We start from the raw sequence: 25748 nt of genomic DNA, 5'->3' as shown, positions 1-25748 counted from the left end.
ACAGAGTTGGTGAGGGATACAGCTATTGACAGAAGAATACAGAAGAGCTTGACAAGACATCCCATGACTCCTAATATCACATTGCTACATCTACAAACAGCTCACTTTTGACAAGCTTTAGAATTACAACAGCGCCTCTGAGAGTACACTTCTAAAGATAAGCCCAGCCTGGACCACAAGTTGATAAGAATCAAACAAGTTGGCTGCTGACTTCATTGAGGCCAATCCACAAAGGATGCCTCAAGATTTGCTCGTGAAGCTATTAGTAAAAGCAATTGCTTTGACTGAAACCCTATCTCGTAAGGTAACTGTATTCCTTGGACATGAAATGACCAAGATCTGTATCAGTCAATGGCAGTAAAAGGCAGAAGGGAAACCTTACAATTTTACTTCATCTTACATTCGAAACCTGAGATACACAAATGCCATTCTCAGGTATCACATCCAAGTGTTTCACTTGCATATTTTCCTTTGAAGTGGATTGAGTGGAGTGTTTTACAACCACATCTTCTTCGTTGCTTTTCGCTTTTGTATCAAAGTTTGACCACATCACTGTTTCGCCTATGCTAGCACCACCAAAACAAGAAAATCTATCTTTTTTTAACACTCCAAATCTCTTAAAGTCATGTCACGATCTTTAAACAGATTTCACTGGATAAACTTGGTCCACGGCACCCGTTGACGTGCGAGCACTGCTCAATTCAGTGGAACGAGATTTGCGCTAAAGTCAATTACCAATAGTTGTCTATCGGTATGTCATCTATATACCATGTCATAGACAAGTCTCTACCAATTTGTCATACGGCTCAAATGTTATTGATTTAACTGCGGTTTGTGCTGACTTGATTTGTTGACTTCAGACCACTTGGTAAATTTGTTTGGCTACTATCGTGGTATTTGATTCCAGAAACAGAATGGTATTACACCGTCTTGTAGAAAGATGAGGTGGTCGAATGCCCATTCACAAGTGATCGGTACAGGCACAGCAAGCAATAACACTTTAATGACAGCCCACAGTGCTTCAAATGTTACTTCTCTTAAAGTATTTTATGTCTTCTATGCAACTGAAAAAGGAATTTTCATATATTTATTCTCTTGCACTCTATAAAGAACTCTCTGCACCGACTCTCAAGGCTATGATATTTCATGCATATCTGCATTGTAAAATTAGGAAGCCAGCCAAAGTCCATAAATATTGGTTATTGTCATAAAGTGATAGTTCATGGGTGTGACTTGTTACACGGATACTTAATAAACAAGAAGGCTCAACTCATCAACTTATGTCAGAATAAGAAATCATATAAATGTTTACCAAGGATGCATGGACACCCCTAGAAGTTTTTCCACTATAAACTATCAAATGTAATGAGGTCAAATGTTAGGCACTGAGGTGATAGTAATTTAGAATTCGCCTTAAGTTCTTGCACTATTAGAATGCTTTAAAATTATCCAAACATCTTTCATTTCTGCCCTGCTCGTGATTTGATTCCTGATCTATTGACTTCTTAATGAATAATTCACACTCACTTCGGAAGCCACCATCAACGTGACTAATCCAGGCATTGCTATCCTCATACTAAACAGACAATACCAGCACTCTATTAGCGATATTAGCTCGGAGTTTCCTTTATATGAGTTTCAGTTGGACTGGCTTTTGATAAACAATTTGGTCAGCTCATTTTATGCGGATGGTTCAGCTTCAAGAAAAGGGATTCCTGATCATGTTGAAAGTAGCGGATTCTGCTGCCTGTAAGTTAGTTTTAATGGTCCATTCAAGCCTTGAAAACTTTACTCGGTAAGCTTACTTGCTTCCTGAGCCCATATGAATTATTTATAAGAAGTCATTTAGGTACGTGAATATGTTACTGAAAAAAAAGGACTTTTGAGATGAGGCACGTGAGTACAGTGTCTCACAATATCTTTATTGATCTTTGTCTTCAGCCTGGAGATGTTTACAAACTGTCTATATTTACCTTCTCAAATGATGCAAGGTATCGGAAATATCTTTCCAAACGGCACCCTTTTATCACCTGACTCATATGTTTGTTTGTCGGGGAAGGTGAACAAAAAGTTGACAAGTGGAAGCATTGGAGAGTCGAGCTGTCAGAAAGTGTTGGCAAGATCATGTCGCTGAGCTAATCTTATCAAGCAGAAATCCATACCACGATACCTCATCTTGGCAATTACAAAGTGCTGAGGCGGTCGGCAAAGCGATTTCCTGAACCCAAAAGATTACTTAGATCCGTACACAGTTCACATGCACCTGAAAATAAGAGATTGATAACCCCGCAATCGTGACAAGAATTGCTTTTGCAACACTGATTAAAGTATTGTGATTCTTTCCTTTACAGTGGCAGGCCTCAGGATGGATAACGGCACAGACACAGGACCCCTACCTCGAAGTCCATGGAAGTTAGTTCTACTCTTACCGATCGTCATCGCTTCCATTTTGGCAAACATTTTACTCCTGATCACAGTGAAATACAACAAAGCCTTCCGTCATATGCCTTTCTACTACCTGCTATCGCTGGGCTTGCTGCACACTATCATGGCCATCGTGGGGGCACCACCAGAGGTTTTCATGGATCTACGAGGTAAGTTTAGTCATTGCAGGGAGAAGTATTTTGTTCCATCAAGCAGTAATACCTGATTAGTCATTGAAGAGACATTTCAAGAGGAGGGAAAGGTGATGTATTCTTGTAGTCATGTTATCACAAAGGTGGTAATCCTCTCTGGGTTTGTCCTCGAATGTCAGACAGTTAACATGATCATACAAGCAAATGATACTTTTGATATTATGGTATTTTGAAAAAGGATACTCCAGGCACGGAATTGATGAGTAAGTCTTGGGGGGACTTTTTTGGACAAAAATGTAAGATCAAGCAAAGCTCAGGCACATAAGTTACCTTATTTAGGGGTATTTTTTCAAATACTGTCAATAGTACAAAGTTACAACAAATGTAAAATCGTAATGACATTATGACTCATGTACAAGAATTTTTAATTTGCCGAGACTTGACGATCGGGTTTTACCCAAAGGAGATGTATCTATCATCGGTAAAGAGTTCACGATCATGAACATCTACGCACCTGGATCATCAGCAATCTCAAAGTGCATAACTGGTGACCTAGGAAATGGATGATATGAGTAATGAAACTTTGAGAGAACTGCTGGAAGACCACAGATCATAAGCAATTGATCCTGTCTCAGCCTGCACCCAGATCAAAGACGGCCCTAAAGCTATTACAAACAGGTGTTGAATTTGCTTTGGGATGTATATATATATACTGTATATCAATCAATATTGCAGGGCAGATCAAGCGGCCCAGTTGAATTCGTCCACCCACTTGAATGGAGAAGCTGTGGTTCTGTTTAGAGCAATGACATGCAATTTGTGACCAGGGGCAAGGCACTTACTCTGTCAGAACCTTGTGACCACAACAGGGGCAATGCACTGGCGCTCAACTGAAATCTGTGTTGCCGATTGGTCCAAACCAGTTGCTTTTAATATAAACAGCATCAAACTACCTGTATTTGGTAGTTTGTATGCTGCAGGGTTGAACACCAAATCTATTCTTAAACTGGCTGAATGAAACATAACTGTCATTAGCGTATACACAATTGGAAAATATGATTTCGTTTCAAACTTTTGCACATTACAAGACAAACCTCATATCATCCAGTCCCACTTGAAACACTGCCGAAGCTGTTTTTGTATCAAGCAAATTGGTGACGTTTTCTGCAATAATTGCTCCAATTATTTTTGCGTTAATATTTTTGACATTGAATGATGATGTCGATACATTATGCATTGCTAACAGTAACTTCAGTGAGGCAGTTCATCATACATTGGAATGTGAGAGATAAGAAAACACCAACATCAATAGTTTGCGGCTGCCTCAGAATAACATCCAATATTTTGAAAGAGATGTAGTGGATAATGTATTACTGCAAACACTTTATTTGTCCAACAAATCTTTTGAGTATCGTGGTACATCTAATCCATTCAAGTATGATAAGGCTCCTAAACTGATGGTGATAATTGGGCAGCAAATTCTAAGCATCAGCCATGTCAAGCATTTCTACTTCTAATTTACAACATTTTCCCTCAGATCAAATTGTACAAACTAGTGTTGCAGATTTCTCATTTTCAAACATGTCTTTCAGCCTAATTCCTTCCCCAAGCTTCTCTTCAATCAAAGACGACAGACAGTTCAGTGTTACACTGTGTTAATAAGATTGAAAACATTCAGCGCAGGGGAAAACTGAGTTACGAATGCACTCGGCAACAACAGATACTAGAGAGGTTACAATAGATCTCCAGTTCTGCTTCCAACTTATCTTCAGCCAGCATAATATCCCCTTGAAATAGATCACAACTTCAGTATATCAGGTATCGACCTCTCAATGGTCAGATAACGATTCCTCGAAAACCAGACCACAAAGCCTGGCCCAATCTCACCAAGCAAATGTCGACTAAATAAAGCTCATTTACTTTTGACCATCATTGTTAAGAAGGCCATATCTTTTCTTCGACTCTAATCATGAGGCAATTATTAATTCATGTTTGCGCCATCTGCAGCCAATTCTTTTATACTCGCTCTTCATTTATTCATTAGAGATGCCTGCGCTGAATAACGCTGATAAAAAATCTGTGGCTTGCAAAGAGAGCAGCTAGCCAGTACGAAGTAGATCGAAAACGTTCATTTATTACCAGCTTGAGGGGCACTTGAGTACATGATAACAGAATTCAACATAACATACTCCAGTTTCATCAATCTAAGACTGCTTCTAAATTTTCAAGCCAAGCTGTGCTAGATATCATGCCTTGATCGTTTGATGTCCTTCAGCATATTCAACTTGGGATTGATGACAGGTGAGGGACACCAAGTTCTCTGATGATCATGACATCATGCTCTTGGCCTGGAGGCAGCCTTGCCCTAGATAAAGTACGGGGTCTTACATAGGTGAAACAAGGGTCTGTTTATCATATGCAAACATCAAATTTTGTGCTTGGTCCAGACATTTCCTCTTGAATGCCATTAACTGTGAGTTGAAGAGCTCTGTCTTACACTTGGGGAACAGAAGTTTTCCCTCAACAGGAACTGATGTGATAGCATGTCTGATATATCATGTCGGCTTTCAATTGATCTTCTGTAGAAGAACATGTTTATGACATTGTACATAGCACGGCAAAGACATTATATTGGAAGCACAGAAAAGCACTGAAATGATTTGTATTTCATTATGAACATATTCATTTTAAATTGTCCTCTTTCATGAAATTGAAAAAAATGCTTGAAAACGCCGCAATCGATGCCTACATTGATCTGTCTGACGACCTTACGCAGTTACATCTGTCGCAAGACAGAATCGTACCTACACACAATAGCCACGATTGACTTAATCGTAATAATTCACTTTCGTTCATTTGCCAAATTTATCAATTCAATTACTTGGCTGGGCGTATTCAGAAGATGGCATGAGGTATCACATGGCTTTGAATGGAACAGACTACGTGATGAGGACGGTCTGTGGTAACTACTTTACTGGCGGGCGCCTCGTAATGAAATCATGGCCTTTATGCAGGGATTGTGGCACAATTTAGGTTCCAGTTCAAAGGAGATTTGTAACAACCTAGTTCTGACTGGGGTAGTCAAGATGAATGAGAATGTAGCAAACACATTTCAAGTGATTTTCTCAATTTGGGAACAAGCTTTGAATCCCTGTTTGAATCGATTAAAAAACCCACTGGGTGGATTTGCTCACTTAACTATTTGATATGGAAACTCGGAACGGCAATTTACCACTTTTACTGCTATTTTCTCATTCCATTTCAGGTGACAGAGCCCCCTACACCTACTCCTGCGCCGTCTGGGTGACCTTGGACACTTTCTTCTGCAATAACATTTTCCTACATCTGCTGGGGGCCAGCCTCGACGCAATGCTGAAGACACACAACCCATTCAAATATGGCCGCACACGCCCTAAAGGCGCAACAATATTGAAAATTGGTGCACCATGGACGATATCGCTCGTACAGAGTACTGTTATGTTTGCAATTTCCCGTCACGATTCAGGCAAGTTGGACGGATATGTGTGTTTTTTACAAGATGCCAATGTTCACGTCTTGCGCTTTCTTTTGGCCTATCTTTTCCCACTATTGATAGGGTTCATGTTCTATATAGTGAGTTTGTTAGAGCTGAAGAGACATCGCTCAAAGACTTATTGGGACTACGAAAAACAAACTGAGGTACGCGCATTATTCAAAAGCAGTTCTATGGAGTCGTTAAATCATGTTGAATTTTCTCCCGCTGTTGAAAATAACTCAGGCGGCCTGATAAACTATTCGAATAGTATATTTACGCTCGAGCGTGAAATACGAAACTTTCACAACCAGGATGATGATGAGGTTGAGGAAAACCATCAATGTGGTTGTAAAAAGCGTACGAGGAAACGATTACCTAACGACTCAGTGGAAGATGGCGCAGATATCATTATCGAACTATCGCCATGTCCAAACCCAAACTGTCCCAATGTGAAAAATCATCGGCGATTCGCCCAAAATACAAACCTCATGGAACATCTTGATTTCAATTTCTCAGATGAGAATTCTGCTCCTAACACTAAGGAAGTACCGTTAAAAAGTGTCCGCCATCGTCAGATTTATCTAAAACGCGTCCTCCTCACCGAAGAGCGCTTGTCCAAAATCCTCGCCATGTTGTACGCATTGAATACGATTCTGTGGTCACCGTATATCATAGCCAATCTTGTCCATAGTATGTGTACTATTTGTCAGCCAGGCTTGTCGAACACGCTGTTTAGGAATTTGAAATGGGCGGCGTACTTCTCTGCTATTTTTTCACCGTTTTTGTACATTGTTGTTAGCAGGGAGGTGCGGAATGCATACCTGAGGGTGGTGACAGGAAACGCTTGCAAGAAGGAGGCAACAAACTAAAGATTCTATGGTGATTGATACCACATGGATCCTAATATACTCTAGTTTCATCAATCTAAGAGCGCTTCTTTATTTTACGATACCAGATACATCAAGGCCACTTTTAAAAAGGTCTTAAGTGTGGACTAGACCGTTAGGACTTCAGGTTTTCAAAAGACTGATGCAAGATACTTTCCCAGTGATCTCTACGCTTCCTAAAAAAAGAACTGCAAATGTTTCAATATGTCTCAACCTAAAATTCTCACAGTAATATTCAAAAATTGTTAATATGTCAAACATTCAGCCTAGATATTAAGTAAGAAAATGTGAGTTTTATACTGTTTGGAATACTGTAAAAATTGTATGCTTTAGACATGTTGAACAATTAGTGTTTGTGTATTAGTCAATAGAAAACGATGTTTTATCAATAAAAGAATCCAGAAATGGACATCAGACTTCGCGTTTGTGATCTAAACATGATAAGAACATCATGGTGATGCCAGTCACCAATGCTGTAAGTTTCTACTCTGATAAGCACTGGTTGCTCGCTTGAATATGGATTTCTGTTTTCAAATTAAATCAATTTAAATGTGTGCATTTTAACTGATATCTGGTGTTTTAACCTTCCCTGGTGATTGATCATTCATGTTTTTCAATCAATGACGAATATCAACAGACAAAGAAAGTGCTATGCAAATTTAACCTGACATTTAAAGAGAGAATATCGGTATAAGATTATGTTTGATTTTTGCAGCACAGAACTGATGACAACGAAATGCCATTGCAATACGGTCACATTAATGTCGATTTGAGCACAGCCAGTGCTTTTATTGCCCCTTTAACACTTGAAGTATGTGCTGATATGAAATCACTAACATACAAACCTTGACTCATAAAATTCAATAATAATCAGACCTAAACATTCATTTCATCATCCATATTCTAACAAAATAAAAACAACGCAATCAATAGATCCCTGTTGCCTGATTACAGGGGCGGATTTAGACAAAACTTAGTCTATTTTTCATAACATTTAAAAGCAAGGATGGAGACATCATCCTTGAAGATGAGATTGTACATGAAACAACTGTTTTCCCTAACTACACTTACAAATAAGAGTTGAAGATAACATAATTTTTAGCTTGTTGAATAAAAACCCCACTCAAAACCATTAGGTACAGAAGCATGTAAGGCAACCTATGACCTTTTGCTTTATCTGATCATCGAACGTCTCATCATTTGAAGTTTTCACACTGCTATCATTAACAAACATAAATACATTCACACGGAGAACACCAATGTAGAAATCATAATATCAGTAGCTGAACAAAAGAATGCCTACTACTCTCACTGTCACCCTCAAAAGCTTTAGATACCACCCACGCTATCTTGAGGAAGATCAGGAAGAAAAATCTACAACACGTCTTTGATACAGAGTCGAGAGATATGCAAATTGCTGGTGAACTATTAAGACTACTTGATCCACTTCAGTAGACTTTTATCAATGAAATCGTACCAAGGTGGTCCATCAAAGAGTTGAACCAAAAAACACACATACCAACATGTAGCATCGACCCAACACGCCCCACTTGGATGCTATGACCAAGTGATTATAGGTTTGTCACGATTGATCATTTACATGCCAGAGGCATGAATCTTGTTCAAAGGTGATATTATCACAACTTGCAATGCTCAAACTATCATGATGGTCCGAACATCCGCTACAGAATTTGACTCCAGTCAGAAAATCGACTGATCAAGTAAATATTATACAGATATTGGGAAAACTTATTTGTAGTTGGGAACGGATCAAATATAACACATTTAAGATTGTTTATTAGACAATTAGTTCAAGATCAATGGAAAATGCTAGCAGCTCAAAAATCAATGAGACAATCACTTCTCATTGATCAACTGATTTGTTTGAAATTGATAACAACGATGAATTCAAAGTTGCCTAAAACAGAAGAGCTGCGAGCAGATACGTAAAGGTATGACTGGACTGCCATCTATATGACATACAGTGAAATTATATTCAGTCGACAGCAACTCAACATGGACATAACCAAGACAAATATTGATGAGAGTAACTGATCCCTACCTGTTTAATAATTCTGCATTATTCAAATTCATGTGGTTTCTTATCGTCGTAATCACGAGGCTTCCTGTAACGAGACATTCAATAACTGATCAGAGGAGATATGGGAACGATGGTGATCTTTCAAGTCTGTCACGATTAGGCCAATTTAGGGCCACTATGGTGGAGACATTGCTCTCTACTCTTCAGGAAGGAAGATTGCTCTCTACTCTTCAGGAAGGAGAGATTGCTCTCTACTCTTCAGGAAGGAGAGATTGCTCTCTACTCTTCAGGAAGGAGAGATTGCTCTCTACTCTTCAGGAAGGAGAGATGCTCTCTACTCTTCAGGAAGGAGACATTGCTCTCTACTCTTCAGGAAGGAGAGATGCTCTCTACTCTTCAGGAAGGAGACATTGCTCTCTACTCTTCAGGAAGGAGAGATTGCTCTCTACTCTTCAGGAAGGAGAGATTGCTCTCTACTCTCAGGAAGGAGACATTGCTCTCTACTCTTCAGGAAGGAGACATTGCTCTATACTCTTCAGGAAGGAGACATGAATGAAACTTACTCCAACTTTGCGGCATCCTTGCAACAGCAAGCGGTACGAGATCATCAAATGTAGCATCTAATATCTGCAAGCAAAATGAATGAAAACTTTTAATTTTTGATGAAGCCCGATGTTTGATTTGATGCGCAGCTTGTTTTGCAGTAACCACCTTGAAGTATCAGGACTCGAGAGAATGACCAGCTTTGGGTCAAAACTGTTTGACGTACAGTGGCCAAGTTGAAAAGTTGGCTTTGATTTCATTGTTTCCTCTTCTGCGTTCTCAACCTCAGATGGACAGTCCTCTTCTTGTGGTGAATGATACCACAGTATCTGCCCTTAGACCATGCTGTACTCACCACATGTTTAATGTCAGGGTAGTTAGCTGCTGCCCAGCATGCGGTATATCCACCTATGGACCAAGCAAATAGGACAATATTCTCTACATGAAAGTGGAGCTGATGAATGGCATACTGCATGACTACATCAATGGCATTCTCCTCCTGTTTTGGTAAGGGGGCACCCTGAAGTATGTGAACAAGATGTGAGGTTACTGCCACATAAGTAGAGAACAGAAGGACAACATCTTTGCAGTACCTAACCATCATAATCAAACAATTGAATAGAATTGTTTACAGGATAGTCATACGAAGATTCTATAGATATGTATATGTAATAACATAATCAAATAGATGAAACAGATTAAAGATACTGGTAACTTGTAACCTAATGATACATACTGTGCTGCCTCCAAAGCCAGGATGATTCCACCCCAGGACAGAGTAGCCTGACTCAAGGGGAGTACACATACAGCCTACTTCATAGAAGCCAGAGTTCCCCTCACAACAAATCACCTGCAAAATAACAAAGAACAATCGATTGGAAAGTAGCGAAGAGATGTCAGAACCACAGACTAACCGGACACAGGAGGCTCAATTCATCACCAGAGTCTATCTGGCAAAGACTTGTGGTAAGACTGTTCCAGAGCACAGGGGCCGCTGTTGTGAATGCACTCCCATCAAAAGTTCAGCTTTGAAATCTTTGAAGCCAAGCACTTACCAAGGTCTGGTGATTGCCATCAGCATTCACACCCCTCCTATCAACAAACATGGTATCAATCTCATTGCCGTCATCTGTGAGCAGTTTTGATCGAACACCTCTCTCCTCCTCTACTAATTTTGTACGTCCCTGCAACAGGGCAGGGCCTGGAAGAAAAACATTTTTTAGGACATGACACCACAGAGTTGAGCAAATTGTAGCCATCCCTTGATGGCGATGTGTACAGGCTCTTGTGTCAAACATAAAAGCCCAACACCCTTTGTTTGAATGATACCACCGCACATAATTCGGGAAAGCTTAGACTACAAACTTACCAATCAATGTTTGCACCAAAGCAGTTGCTCCAGGATACACCATCCTCCTACCAAAGGTATGCGCTACAAAATAACTGAAAATAGAGAACTGTTTCAGGGTACGGTAGATCATTGACTTGGTTTCTATTCCAAAGGTCCCATTACCACAAACTTATGATAACAGAACATTTCAACCGTATCAAGGTAGCTTCACAGCTGCTCTTGTCGGCAAGCAACTATTAGATAAATCAGTTCATTACAAGCTCAGATCATATTAAAGATATTTACCTCAGAATACTACAAGGCAAGGTCTTGAGGGTCTTACTTCGAGGCTTTGATGGGCATATCCTCGGCTTGTCCTCGCTGCAGATTACAACAAAGATAACATACTGTGCTAAAAGTCTCAGAAATTGTGTGAACTCACATTTCCTAATCCGGCTTTTAATGCGAGAGCTAAATCGTATAAATAGTTCAGGTTCAAAACTAGTCTATTACAGTAAATGTTATCAAAATCTACTTTTACACAATATCTGAGAAGCCCCTTGTTCTCACTTCCTCCGAAAGCACAGTTTGCAGAGACCAAAGGGCATAGTGAGTAGAGCTATTGATAGGTAAAGATTCAGCAGTATCTATGGCAAATTGAACAACTCATTTATCAAGATTCTCCGGCCAGTTCTCCGCTATCCCTTACCCTTGTGTGACCTCCTTGATGTCGAAGTCAATAGGCCAGGCGTAGAAATCAAAGTCATAGAATGACAGCTTCCTCTGAAGAGAGAAGAATGAAATGTTGTAAAGGACCAGTTCTGGAAAGGATAATTGTTAACCACTTGGCTAAGGGATGGACCAACTGCCTAGGACAGAATCAGATTTGGTCTCGCCGAACACTGTATACATGGTGACCATATGGCTGCAGTGACAAAGCTGTGTTTTACTACAGACACTTTGAAAGTCCCAAACTAATTGTCAACCATTATCAGCAGTTTACCTTATTTTCTGGTGTGTAATCACGTGTGGCGTTCACCAAGACAGTGAGAAACGTGATGTAGTCCTCATTTCTGTAGCGTCCAATCCCTTTAATTAGTCAATCAGAAATAAAAACAAAACAGCATCAATATTCTATAAACAAGATCCTACCGTTACTGGAAATGACTAATTCCCAGAATAGAGAGTTCACTGTAATCCCAACTTATCGGAGTCCCTAAAGGTGACAGAGAGCCGGTGGTTCAAAAACTATGGACATGAATACAAGTCTCAATCAGCTAAAAGAGCCAGCAAATGACATCCCATTTCTTACCTCTGAGAATGAATGCTCCAACGAAGAGGACACCAATGTTGGACAAGAATCGGACCATGCTGAGACCGCCGTCAACAGTGAAGTATCCTGGAATGAAAATGTTCTTAATTGATTTAACATTCCTAATATGGAACAGGAAATGTTGGGGTTTCAATTCTCGTTTACATCAACAACAGCAACTACAACTGCAGTCAAATGAGACTTAATTTCTCCAAAAAAACTAATCAGTGTGGCAGATGAATCTTACAACTTGAGACTCTCTTCCAACAGGGACTAACCACAATCAGAATTCTATAATGCAACATCTCTCATCAGTTTTTATACATACCTCTGCGATACAAAAACGTGGCCAAAATTGGTGAAGTGTAATACGAAATGGAGTAACAGAGACGAATCTGAAAATAAGACCAACCACAAATGTTATTATATGCTACATTAGTGTCACCACATTCTCCAATTCTCATGATTTTTTCTCCAATTTGAAGTTTATTGGAATAATTTCGTTTCAACACACTAAGACCCACTTTAAAACACTTTTCTCGACTCTCATGTCATGAACTAAACTAGAGAGTAATTGATTTCATGCGTGAAGTCTTTTTCTCTCATGAAGAACAAAGTTGATCACCAACTTGATGTTGATCTTAACTTATCCATTAAACTTTTGCGCCATGAAAGTACTGATACTGGCTGCCATTACCTACCCAGCGAATGACTTGATCTCCCCCATTCTCAATTAAGTTGGCCTCGTGTGCCTTCCCTTCCTGTAAAACGAAGAGAATGGTGAAAACAGTCATCAAGCTTGAAACAGACAACTCTGTGGCTATCTATCAGAACTAGAATAGTTAAGGTACAAGGAGTTTGTGAGCATATCTGTTCTGGATGAATTTCCTGTAAAAACAAATTTCATTAATTTCTTGCAAAAAATCATCCTGACACTTAAGGCTTGATCACACATCAGAACAGTTATATCAATAAGTAATGAACTTAATCATATAGCCCAAAAAACTGTTTATTCTTTTGAAAGTAAGCCCAATCAATTTCCTTTAACAAACTTAGTAAATGAGGTGTACAATTGGTGATTCCTAATCACTAATAAAAAGGACAATGCAATTGTTAATGGTCATTGATCAAACAGACCCTTTTCTTTTGAAAGTAAGCTACAGTTATAATATATTGAATAGTTGCCCTTTTACCAATCAGTCAGCTAGGATTAGTGCAATACTTATCAATGTTTTTGACACTCTTCTAACATACTTGAATAATTGGCCTTTTACCAATCAGTCAGATGGGATTAGTAATATGCAGTCACATCAATCAAACTTACTTGTCAATCAAACAGCTGGCTTTTCCATTGTCCCCTCAAAATAAATGAAAACAACATACTTTGAAAGTGACCACAGACCTTTAGTTAGTGATCAGTGGTTACTTTCATTTCAGAGAGAGTTGTGTTCATTCAGTTGACAATAAAGAAGCAAGCTGGTTGAGTGGACAATCAAGAAGCAAGCTGGTTGAGTGGACAATCAAGAAGCAAGCTAGTTGAGTGGACAATCAAGAAGCAAGCTGGTTGAGTGGACAATCAAGAAGCAAGCTGCTTGAGTGGACAATCAAGAAGAAAGCTGGTTGAGTGGACAATCAAGAAGAAAGCTGGTTGAGTGGACAATCAAGAAGCATGCTGGTTGAGTGGACAATCAAGAAGCAAGCTGGTTGAGTGGACAATCAAGAAGAAAGCTGGTTGAGTGGACAATCAAGAAGCAAGCTAGTTGAGTGGACAATCAAGAACCAAGCTGGTTGAGTGGACAATCTAGAAGCAAGCTGGTTGAGTGGACAATCAAGAAGCAAGCTGGTCGAGTGGACAATCATCAAGAAGCAAGCTGGTTGAGTCCGTTTGATTGATGAATAATTGCACTAAAATCCTACTGATGATTGGTAAAAGGGGGCTCATTCAAGTGGTGAAAGGTCTTTTTGATATGACTAATGGATATTTTGATAAAATGTGATAGGCCCTATGCTATTGGCGATTATCCTGCAATAGCACTATAAGGCCCGAGTGATGGCCAAACTGAGTGGCTGAATCATCGTCCTGCTGACCGGCGAATTGAGAAGGTGACTGTGCTATATTGGCGATGTTCCTGGCTTGATGGTGCTATCCATCAAAGGGTAACAAAGCATTAATAAAAGAAACAATGCAGCCTGCTATAGTGTATAGACTTTAGTATCTAGAAAACTATGATATCGAAACATTTTCTGCCCAAGATAAAAACACTGCATGTACATCTATCAGACAGCCTATAACTTTAATTCTTCCCAAGATTGAGGTAACAGGTAAACTCAATCAGTACGCAAAATACATATCTTTACCGTTACGGGAGACCGCCGGTGTATGCGATGCAATCGAGGCCCAAATATGCATTTCCACAAGCTTGCCATTTTGTTTTGTACGAGTGTGTACAAAATGTACAGTGGGCATAGCTCGACACTAAAGAATACCCGCCAGGTGCAGATTATGCCGGTAGATTGGTTTTGAGTTTTCTCACCAGATGGAAGGTCGCCGAATATGCCCGAAGTAGTTCGGATCCCTTCGTAACTGGCGCGGAAATCATCTTCGCCATAGAAGTTATCTTCTTTTACTCATCAATTTTTACGCATCAACTTAATGGTCGCCACGTTTTTACTAGCAGGCCTTTATCACAGGTGCGTGAAGATCACGTAGCGATCGATCAGACCCGAATTTAATTTATCGGGAAAATAACACACGATCGGCAAAAATAAATCACCTCTCATACAAGTACCTTTGTATCTGTCTTCAACATCCATAACGTGTTTTTCTGTAGGTCAGTAGGGACTGGTCGACCCAAATTGACTGTTAGTTAGGATAATCACGCACCTGTGCCACATCCGGGACCTTACAGTGTAATGGAAGTTCTTCCTGGCAGAGAGAATATCCACCGACCTGCTTGGAGAATGGAAAAATCCTTCCTGTGAAACATCCCCGAAGCCTGGGTCTTAAGAGCCTCCGCCTTCTCCATACGCGTTCTCTTCTTTTTACTCATGACAGGCGAAGGGTGCCAAAAGAAGACCAGCCGGAACCTCAACAATACAGGAGGGCGACAAAAATCATAACTGTACTCTCAAGATATTTATTTATTACTCCTTGAAATAATATGTGTGTTACATCGATTCAGGTTTGACAGAGCGTAGGGCATACACAAGGTCATAAAGTTATAAAGCCAACGTGACGTTTTGACGGCCACCTGCCAATGCATTCCTTTACGTCGTGACCACGTGTGACGGCCAATCAAGTGGCAACATGCTGTGACGTCAGGGAAGAACTTCTATGGTGATCCAGGTGCCGCGGTGGTCTTAGTCGGGTGACCAATGATGCAATGGCCACCTTTCACTTACCAGCACCTACCCTATCGCAGATTTAATTGTGTCTTGCGCCCGCTCCTGGCTCCCCTGCCGTTGGCCATTCATACTACATAGTACGCACATAAAACGTCTAAGTGGGAGTAATGCCGCGAGCACTGTATATAACGGTCCTGGAATGTCAGTCAGTTTGGATACAGACAAGGAGGATACCGTGGTGACGTCACGGCTTTTCCAAGGTGGCACTACAGATAAGCTGTGATCAGTAACGGTCGTCAGCACCATGTTTGGGGTTCATGGAATAACTCGTCCCCGTCCCCGTGCATCGGGTAATTTTTAATTTCAAGTAATCGGGTAGTTCCACTATTTCAGCTCAGATGGCGCCTGCTGGGGTTCTCTCGAAATCATTGATGAGGAAACTCACGAAACTCGACAGGTTTCAATTGCGTTCTCTCCGCCAATTTGGGCTCGATTCATTCTTAGCTCATTGAAATAGGCTCCGATCCGCTGTACTAGAGGGATCGTCTTATCCAGATTCATTCTGAGCACCATCACAAGCCTGGTCGTTTCTAAATGAAGCCAATATTACAGTGGCACGTGACTTGCATGTGGCTGGTGACTTGAGCGCTTGCACGTCACGTGCCGCGCGTGTAATCTGGCTGTCACACACGGATTATGGCTTGGGAGATATCGATTTCATCCCCGGGAGGCCAGAGTTTGAACGGATCTATGAGATACTTTTAAAGGAAGTTGAAGGGAGTTTAGGGCGTGAGAATCTGGTAAGAGACGACCTGTCTCATGTCGCTAAACGGAAGGTTCTCAGAGGGGAACTCCTATTTCATAGCCTGAGATGTTCTTCAAAAGGGTCTGGTTTCCATGGAGCGTATGCTTTCCGATTCGGTGGGCCTGGGACGAAATGCTGAACATAATCATGAAAGAATCTGTCGTCTGCGGGCAAAACCCATCCTGACAATATCGGGCCATTTCGCTCGATACAGTGCAACAGGTCAAGGCCGGCACTGAAGTGTCATTAAGGACTGGAGTCAGTTACACTACAGACGCAGTGTACCTGCCGCATCCAACAGTATACATATGATAACGAAATGGACATGCCGCAGGAGTTCAACGGTCTAGCTGGTGCAAAAACACCCAGACGCACTTAGCCCATAAAGCTAAGGAAGTTGCAGTCCGTCACTGTACCTTTAGTAACTAAATAAACCATTACATCAAAATTGATTTATTCTTCTTTTAATCCATTACTGACCACTTTACAACAATAATTATATATGATATTTTTTTACAATATTTCAATATCAACATCGAACACAATGCACATTATACAAAATATCACATCAGGTCATTGTGCTTTCTTCTGCAATAAAACCAATACCATGTGTTGAGATAAAGTGTACAGCTCTAAAGCTGAACACTGACGGAGTTTTAGCCTGTCAATTTATGACAGTTTTCTACTTGAACAAGCCTTGAACTACTTCAACAACATGTATGGTTCATAAACTTTCACGGTTGGATGTATCATGTTCAATTGAAACAAGTATTGGTTCTAAAGAAGATGAAAACAGCATTACAATATCAAACACATCGCAATTTAATGGCCTATTACGGCCAAAAAGTAGTATACCCCTAGAAAGTACCCAAACTAATCGTGCATGAAACAGAAATCAGAATACCGCTATCAATCACCAGTGGCAGTCCCTCAGAGTACCTCCAAAAATTTGTTAGTAGCACCCCCTAAAACTTAGCGGTCGCCAAACTAACCAGGCTTTGAACAACCTGGGGCCCTGATTGCAGGAAGTTTTGACTTGAGAATTCGTGTCACTGAAAGTTGACCTCACTTAGCATTCCATTCACTTACACAAAGACCAAATGCCATCAAGACAATTTGTGCGTTATATCATGAAGTAATTAGCTGGTACATATAATGAGCTTACAAACCAGCTAGTACATACTATAACCTTGAAATGATGTTTACTAGCATTATTTCAAAATTCCAGGTTGTGCAAAGGTTCTATGCATCGACATAATATTCACAATTGCATTTTGATCTGAGCTGTCAGACTGACAGAAATTTCAAGTTGGTAAAAACGTGTGGTGAAAGTAAGCCGTATACTAGTACTATAAGTAGGCCACATTGACGAAGTCCTTGGCGAATGCAACATTGAAGTTGTTCCAAAGGTCCATGCTACAGAGATCCGTGATGTTGATAAGAGATGATGATGAAACCCGTGCAGAATGAGTCGATCTCTGCCTATCCCGACGATGATGTCACCAGATACGATTCAAGACGTGTCATCCAGCCAGTCTGAAATTATAAAGTTTAAGAAATAGTTTATATTTTGCATTTTGGCATCGTCAGGCGCCGCTGAAACTATCTGAAAACTCATGGATATACCAAGTGCATTTTCCCATCAGGCCGCTGCTTTGACCAAATATAGTAAATGAAACTTTTTGCCTCGAAAAGGCAGAAAAAGCCCCAAAAGCTAGATTTGTTTTGCCCCAAATCTAGATACCGCGCACCGGACTAATATACCATCACCGTCACCCCAAACCACAGGCAAGAGAAAACAAACCCTCAAACCCTGCTGGTACGAGGATGGCGGTCTAGGGCTCAACTACTTCTCCTCTATCAACCAATGATTCTGCCCCCCCCCCCCCCCGCACTGTGACCAAAAGAAGGGCTCTGCCCTGCTAACCCGATCACACTAAAGCAGTTCAGTTCACACGAGAATCCCACAATACAGAGTTCTACATCAACTCGAACTTATAAAGGACACAATAGTCAACTAATTAGCAATAATATGTTGTGATTGTCATCAATGGTAATCTAGTAATTAGCAAAATTAGCCAAACCGAGTCCACATTCCATAATCGGACAGAGAAAAATAACAAAAATAACAATGTAGGACAATGTTGACAAAACATAGCTAAAAATAATGGGTAATTACCTTCATTTTCTATAGCCAATCAACGCGTTACGTCAAGGTCACGTGAGGGCTTCCTGGAAGTGTCGTGGGAATATCCTCGTCGTCTGCTCTGGGAACAATTTTGTCATCATTTGAGTTTTGTTGCGTACACGTAATCAATTGTTGGGCAGATGTAATCGATTGTCGTGTTGACGTAATCAATTGTTGAGTTTACGTTATGCACGTGGTTACGTAATCGATCGTTGAAAAGAACTCCGTTGTTCCTATTGGAAGACGAATTTTTACAAAAGCACGTTGAAGATTTTCCCAGAAGATACAGCGACGTTCGTGTGATTCCCGGGTTTGCAAATCTGATCCATGAACCAAATCCACCTTTTGATCATCACGGGTTATGTTTGTCAACCCACACAAGGCATTGTTTTTCTGTAGTCACCCCGAGAAGTCATGCGAGTGAAACCAGTTGCATCGGTCCCAAAGATCAAGATTTACGAGAAACATTTGAACGGTCCATATATTTTGAAAACTTTGAGAGATATAATTAGAACTGCAACAGAGCGAATAGTCCACGTTTTGTTGTTGTTCTACTTCTACAACAATCAATCCTGTGTGGAACAGAGTATGAAATTGCAATTTTGGTACCTCACTGACATTGGTAGCAAAGTTCGAAGCCATGGTTCTTTGATCTTCTTTGAGGCCCTAGCCCGGGTTATACGCCCCACTGACTATTCGCAGGGGCGTAAAAAATGAAAATATTTTGGCTTGGCGTTATTATACTATGCATTCTAATTAATTGACACATACACATTTATGATAAGTCATCCGACATTTGGTCACAGTTCTACAAATTTCCTCAATGGGTAAACAGGCTCGACCTTCACCTGCAGTTCACACATTTTGGCGCGACTCCATGAGAAAATCAGCGGAGACCACATTCCACGTCCGAAGTGGCACACAGCAGACTAAAGCTGTATAAACTCATTCTCTAGTACACATTTGTTTGTATGTTGGCTCGGAAAATAAATACCCAATACTATTTGTATTAATTTTTCTGCACAATGGACATACACTGACATGAGAAGCGCAGTCTTGTCACTGTTGTAGTATTTCAGAATTTCATGTTAATTTGATGTGAACCAATGTCAGGCAAAAAAAAGAGGTATTTAGCCTTGTTGACCTTAATAGACTTCCATGGTTGCACTCTACATTTTTCTAGGTGATTGGTGGGCCTATTGAGAAGAAAATGGGTATAGGATATCCTTATACGTTAACCCTCCCAGTCAAGAATGTCAAGAGCAACGTACGACAGTCCAGTTGAATCCTGACGACTGTAATTCACGCTCCAAGTTGGAGTCGGAGTGGGAGACGTAAATGACGAGCAACATCTGACATGTTTTTGAAATACGCTCAGTATACGAAAGAAACACCATTTAAGAAGTGTTGCTACCAACACAGTTCGCCAAGGATCAAATACTTAAGCACAGTTTGCCAAAGCACTTTCTCCGTAAACCATTCTACCTGAAAATGCTAAAGGTTCCACAGAAAGCCAACAACAGCTTCGTTCTCACGCGAAAGTCACATCCAGTGTCAGAAATAACAACAATTCCGGTCGAGAACCGTGTGAATGTTCTGTACCGTATCGATTCTCTGAAAGTAACACTACTGGCTTCTAGTAAGCCTGTTACGCCAGTGGTTATTTCTGATAGATCAGAAGCCATGTGAAAGCCACACGGTTCGGTAAGATACTTGAAACAGTCCGAGTTGCTTGCGGGGAGGGTTTAAGGTAAGAGGTTTAGGCTGGTAGTAACACAAGAACTGCCAGTTGTTGCTGTAGTATGCTGTGGTTACATCATAAAGTACCGAGATATTTCAGATCAGAAAGCTCTATGGTTCTTTACTGAATGAATTTACCAGTGGAAAGGTAGGCCTACGTAAGAGTTGAAAGGTTGTCCATTACAAAAATTATAGTCTTATAAATCAAGTAACAGTTTCCTGCTGTGTGATACTGTTCTATTTACAGCGTTGTACATTTCAGTTCGGCACTTATATTAGTTTTCAATTAAAGCTTCAAAAAACCATTCAACGATCATGATATAAAGGGCAAATCATTTCACCTCCTGGTTGCAATGTTCCCTCTTGGAAGGGACAAAAACCTTTGTTATCGCAGTCGAGTCCATGGACACGGACTATAAATATCACGGTTATTCTTACGGCTTGTCCACGGCCGGAGGTCAAAGCTTTGTTCTGTGACAATAGCATAAGATGTTGAGATACAGACTGGGAATTTGCCCCTACATAACGTACTGCATGAGAGCACGTTTTGATAGAGATCGATGGTCCATTATTATGCTGCGTACATTTGGTCCTGATGTTGAAATGGTTGGCACCATGGCAAAAGTTCTGGTTTGCCCAGTGTAGATCTACATGTGTACGCTGGGTGCTTGATGTTAGGCATGCGAAAGGAAGTGGTCTCGAGATACATCCAAGCCATGCAGTAGTTCAGAAAAATGATATCTGAACAATTAAATTTTATCAGTGTTGGAGTGGTTGCGGTGACGGCACAGAAAAGTTCGAGGAGACCCATGGGCCCATTCCCAAGATGAATATTTCGAGGTCACATCATGATATAAAACAATCAAGTCATTGTCACCGGAGTCTGAAGTGCCTGAAATGTCATCTCACAAAACAAACGCTTCCAGAAGTCTGAACTCTTATCACAACCGTTTACGAAGACAACTATTTTGAAATGTGATCAGTTAGTAATCTGTCCCAGATGATGTTTTGGAGCTCGGGGTCTCGGGGTGACACAGTTGGGTGAGACAGGCTGAGACTTGATAGATTTTTCAGGTCAAATCTGAGATGCGAATATCCGAGTTTTTGGTATCTACCCTGCATTCCTTTGGGTCTAAAGTGTCAGCAACAGCATACTCATGGCAAAATATGACGTTCAAGATATAAAGCACGACGAAGACTAAATTAGCTTCTTGCAGGTAGTAGAAGTCGGACAGAAAACAGGTGGTGAAATTGCGTCTTCGATGAAAACCTGTGGATTGGCTTGAAGACGGAAGTCGGGAAAACGCATCTTGATGGACGAACAGCTAGCTTGTTGCCCAGACTAGTCGGCCAGGGCCAAAATGATAGTTGAAGGCTTGAAACAGTTCTACGATAAAGTTCACATTCACATTCACTTTCACACAAAGACAAAGTTCCATATAACCTTAGAGTCTGGTTACTCTAAGGTATAACACGCAGGCCGTAGGCCGGCCAAGAGAGAATCTCCATTCTCCAAGATTCACCAGATTATAAGCAAATGAATTTCATGTTCACTGGATTTCGTGAGGTATCTAATTACATATGGCTTTTCTCACTCCATCCTTTAATGATCACAGTCTTTTAGCTGGTCAGATACTGACCACACGAGTCCTTGACATGATGATCTCGACAATGTCCAACATGGGGAATAAAAAGCTGGGCGACCACGATGATTCCGAGGAGAAAGCTGTCAATCCATGAACCCGGAAAGCCTCCTGATTTGTCCTCGTTGCATGCAAGAGCATGCCGCATGACATACCACATGGTCTTGTTTCCGGACATCGCCCTGTCCTGTCGAGATTTTGGCTCTTACGAGGTAGCTACGTAAAAAGTCTGAAAAGTTACCTTAAAATCTGATAATACTCGCTGCATCCCTTCTATATTGCGTTAAATGGATACATATATATGTCCCTATCGCCTGTATCTCGCCGTTGCATTGATAAGATATAGCATAATGTCATTATGACCTCCATAAGCAGCGATATGCATTGCCGACCAACCGTCTCTGTTATGTAGCCGGACATCAGCACCAAATTTCACTAAAAGTTTCACTAATTCGAAGTTGCCATCAATGCAGCTTTGATGTAAGGCGGTCTGGCCGTCCGTATCGAAAGAATTCACGTTTATTTTCTCCTCCCGTTCCTGGAGGATTTTGCTTAACTCCGATGTGTCGCCATTTCTCACAGCTTCCTCAAACAAACTTTGATAGGCATCCATATGCGCCGCTGATACGGTCCTGTTCATGGTGGTAGGTATCCTTTAAGGAATATATAAATCCACAGAAAATGCAAAATTCCGAGTTGATTCTGTGAAAGTTTTAGCAATACTGATAACCACCATGAGCGTGCTTCTAAATAGTCCGAACAAGAAATCAGTGCATGCTTTTCACCTCGTCACAAAGCGCGCCAATCCGCACCCCATACGTCACCAAACCCCGCCCCAGTAATGATGACGGACGGCCGAACATCGCCAAGTGAAATTATGCTAATGAGGGGAATACCGTGGGAACCTCGGCATAGCATGTTCTCAATGGTTCAGACTACTTAGAACCATGAATGGACGGACGCTTTCTGCTAACTTGCTCCTCCTCCAAGAATATTGAGAAAACGATGATGTGCAAATCGATGATATTTCGCTTCTGAGAAACGTGTGATTTTCGCGCGAGTGACGTCACCGCCGCGGACATTTGCCAGTTTTGTGGTAAATGCCTGATCCTTTCACAGGATTATAAAGGATCAGTTGGGATTTGGGGATTTACTTCCGCGGAACTGAGCTACCTTCCCTTTTCTCGCCTTTACTTCCGTGGTAGGCCTACTTTATATAGTATTGGGAGAAATAAGCAATCAAAGTAGAATGTTGACCTGGTTATTCTGTCAAAATTACTTCCCAGGTATTTAGACGTGAGTCCTTGTCCTATTTGTTTTGTTCATTGGCAGTGGGATACTACAGTAAGGCCTATATATACGTTCAAGTACACTGTACACCTAATGCTGCGCCTCTAGACCTAGGGCTACATGATTTATCACTTGTCAACCTAGTACACCGATTAACCCGTTTCGATCTTTTCACTGTACATGTATTTGAATTATGGTCTTATCCGACTGTTTCTACTTGCATTACTGTTCACCTTGACTGTTCACTGCAACGAAAGTATTTTATAAGGCATGATTTAGTCATTTCAAATGAAAATCCCTTCTCTGCGTATCGTTTTTACTCCTAGGCAGGGTATATTGAAAACCATTGGTTATGCCAGGATGACCCTTTAAAGAATTTAATTTTGAAGAATTATGGATGCATTCAAGCCATTCATCTCCAGGTCCAATCATAAGGCTAGCTGCGTTGTGCAATGTTAGGCAGTTTCAAATAGGCCTATTGTTTGCACTTGACAATGCAAAACTTCATAACATTGTCCAAGCCCTCATAAGCCCTCATGATAGTATTAGTACCGGTATAGAATCTTATGATATCGTTGAGATCTCTTGTTCTGGGTACGACCTGCGCGGATGGAAGCTACTTTTCCCACGATGGTCGATAACCTTCATTCATATCATGTGGTAGAATGTGAATGAATGGGAACTAGGTATTTACATATGTATTGGTATCGTAGGCTATATGATAATAGTATAAATAGGAAATTTAAAAGTACATCAATGTTGCTACGTTTTCGGTAGCCCATAGGTTCGATGCGCTACGCTCTCCACTACGCTCTCCACTACGCTCTCCGTCCCACTTGTAGTGAGAAAGGGTCAGACCTGCCTACTTTTTCGGGTCCGTTACTATCGGGGAGGGGAACCCCAGGGACGGCGGTGTCGCCGGAGGGGGACCTGGTAGACCGACCCAACATAGGCCGTCAAACCATATCCAGACCCACCTCGCAAATTAGATCCTTAGCTCCAATTAACCCTATGTGCAGCCCCAGTAGAGCAAAGCATGCGTAAACCACTTGCCTCATCCAAAAGACAAAGGCCCTCGTTGAACAAACAGATGCCATTTTTACAGAGCATAAAAAAAGTTCCCATGGAAGACAAGACGCTTTCCCACAGTTTTTGCTATTCAGAAAAAACAAAGTATCACCGACATTTTCGGCCAGGAGTAAGCAAACCGCGATTCCAAGGACTGATCCATGTACATTTACCTTTAAAATGAGTTGAGTCAGTGCCCGAGGAGACGATGTAGAGCAAACGCAGGGAAGGTATCCGCCAGAGTGTTTGAAGGTGTGTAGAAATCAGCTTTAGAGAAATAAATCAGAGACTGGACAGCTGGTCCCGGAACGAAATGGCAACTTCGCCTTGAGCAGTTTGTTCTGCTTTCAAAGAAACCTTCGGAAACAACATATGCAAAGGATGATGTTTCGTTTATAGTTTAGTAAACTGGACCATTGTGCAGACTGGCTTCATACCTCCGGGTTCTTTGCGTTTTTGACGACAGGCAAACTAAAAGCGAGTAAAACAAACGAGAGAGAAAAGGTTGCAGACCTGATGTTTTCGAAAATTTGACGCTGCCAGTCAAGAATGTAAGATAGACCATAAAGGGCAGTAATAAAAAAGCTAAAAAAAAACGGCGAAGCTTTTCTCAAACAAAGTGACCGAACTTTGAGTCAAAGGTTGAGTTTGAGTCTATTTTCTCAGTATCCCACGGACTAGTCAACGTATTCGCATTTAACCTTAGCATTCAAAGAATTTCCTGAAAAAAACAGTTGGTTGGACTGATTTGATTCTTTCAAATTTCTCACACGAAAAATTTCAACTTTCTCACGAAAAAACGAAATGAAGAATTCCGTTCCCATGCGGGTTAACTGCTTTCTTGACAATCAGCCACCCATCAAAAAAGCTATTTCTTGAAATTTTTGAGAAAAAGACAACTAAAGACGCAACGGAGACAATGCGAACACAAGTTGTCTTTTCGCCAGGTCGCTCAATTTCGCCGCAACGTGGGAAAACCGGTCCGCACCTGCGTCCAAAGGCGCGGGGCCAATCTCCTCCCGAACCAAACACGTACAAGGACTAACAGTTTATGATAACCTGCTGTTCACATTGTTCTCAAAAGAATTCAACAGAACGAATATTATCATCTTTTACGCGATTCTTACACAATAGCGTTTTCTTTCCGAGTCCGGCGAAGCTCAGAGTAACAATCGGCAGGAGTCGGCATTGTCCGGCGGCGCACGCGCGCAGCTAAAAATTGAGAATTCCCATTCCGGACTCCGCTCCTCCGGCACACGTTGCAACCCCCGCAAGAAATTCACAATAAACGTCTTGCCTTAATCAAAGAGGGGCGCTTTCGGGCCCGTATTAATCTTTTTGCCGAGGCACGCTTTTCTTATATTTTGCTTTATGAAATCTTATGGGAGAATCTCAGTTCAGTTTGGCCATATGGGTATTCGGGAGTGGGCGGCGGTCGCAACACGGCGAGAGCTCGCCCGGGTCAG

The 25748-nt window shown here is 41.1% G+C and overlaps 2 protein-coding genes and 1 long non-coding RNA gene across 5 annotated transcripts in view; 1 reads left to right on the top strand and 2 right to left on the bottom strand.

The window, feature by feature from the left end:
- LOC135501419 (muscarinic acetylcholine receptor M5-like) overlaps positions 1-7365 on the top strand; it is a 43724-nt gene extending 36359 nt beyond the window's left edge. For all 3 annotated transcript variants that reach the window (XM_064793534.1, XM_064793535.1, XM_064793536.1), the window contains exons 2-3: positions 2352-2594; positions 5842-7365. In XM_064793534.1, coding sequence (XP_064649604.1) covers positions 2352-2594; positions 5842-6959 — 1361 coding nt within the window. In that variant the 3' untranslated portion in view covers positions 6960-7365. The remainder of the gene's footprint in view (positions 1-2351; positions 2595-5841) is intronic.
- Positions 1-14632, bottom strand: part of LOC135501417 (phosphatidylserine lipase ABHD16A-like) — a 60679-nt gene extending 46047 nt beyond the window's left edge. The window contains exons 1-13 of the mRNA XM_064793533.1: positions 14562-14632; positions 12905-12964; positions 12532-12598; positions 12204-12290; positions 11895-11980; positions 11601-11674; positions 11198-11272; positions 10931-11004; positions 10617-10762; positions 10298-10411; positions 9917-10081; positions 9582-9645; positions 9040-9103 (exon numbers count right to left, since the gene is read on the bottom strand). Coding sequence (XP_064649603.1) covers positions 9040-9103; positions 9582-9645; positions 9917-10081; positions 10298-10411; positions 10617-10762; positions 10931-11004; positions 11198-11272; positions 11601-11674; positions 11895-11980; positions 12204-12290; positions 12532-12598; positions 12905-12964; positions 14562-14630 — 1145 coding nt within the window. The 5' untranslated portion in view covers positions 14631-14632. The remainder of the gene's footprint in view (positions 1-9039; positions 9104-9581; positions 9646-9916; positions 10082-10297; positions 10412-10616; positions 10763-10930; positions 11005-11197; positions 11273-11600; positions 11675-11894; positions 11981-12203; positions 12291-12531; positions 12599-12904; positions 12965-14561) is intronic.
- Positions 14633-16801: 2169 nt separating this feature from the next.
- LOC135501554 (uncharacterized) lies at positions 16802-22235 on the bottom strand. Its single transcript, XR_010449610.1, has 2 exons — positions 18533-22235; positions 16802-17889 (listed from the first exon to the last, which is right to left on the bottom strand). It is a non-coding gene; the product is annotated as an uncharacterized LOC135501554 (long non-coding RNA).
- Between the last annotated feature and the right edge of the window lie 3513 nt (positions 22236-25748).

Source organism: Lineus longissimus, chromosome 17 (genome assembly GCF_910592395.1).
Source record: "Lineus longissimus chromosome 17, tnLinLong1.2, whole genome shotgun sequence".
Lineage (NCBI taxonomy): Eukaryota > Metazoa > Nemertea > Pilidiophora > Heteronemertea > Lineidae > Lineus > Lineus longissimus.
The sequence above is the reverse complement of the archived record's forward strand: the minus strand, read 5'-3'. Positions and strand labels throughout refer to the sequence as shown.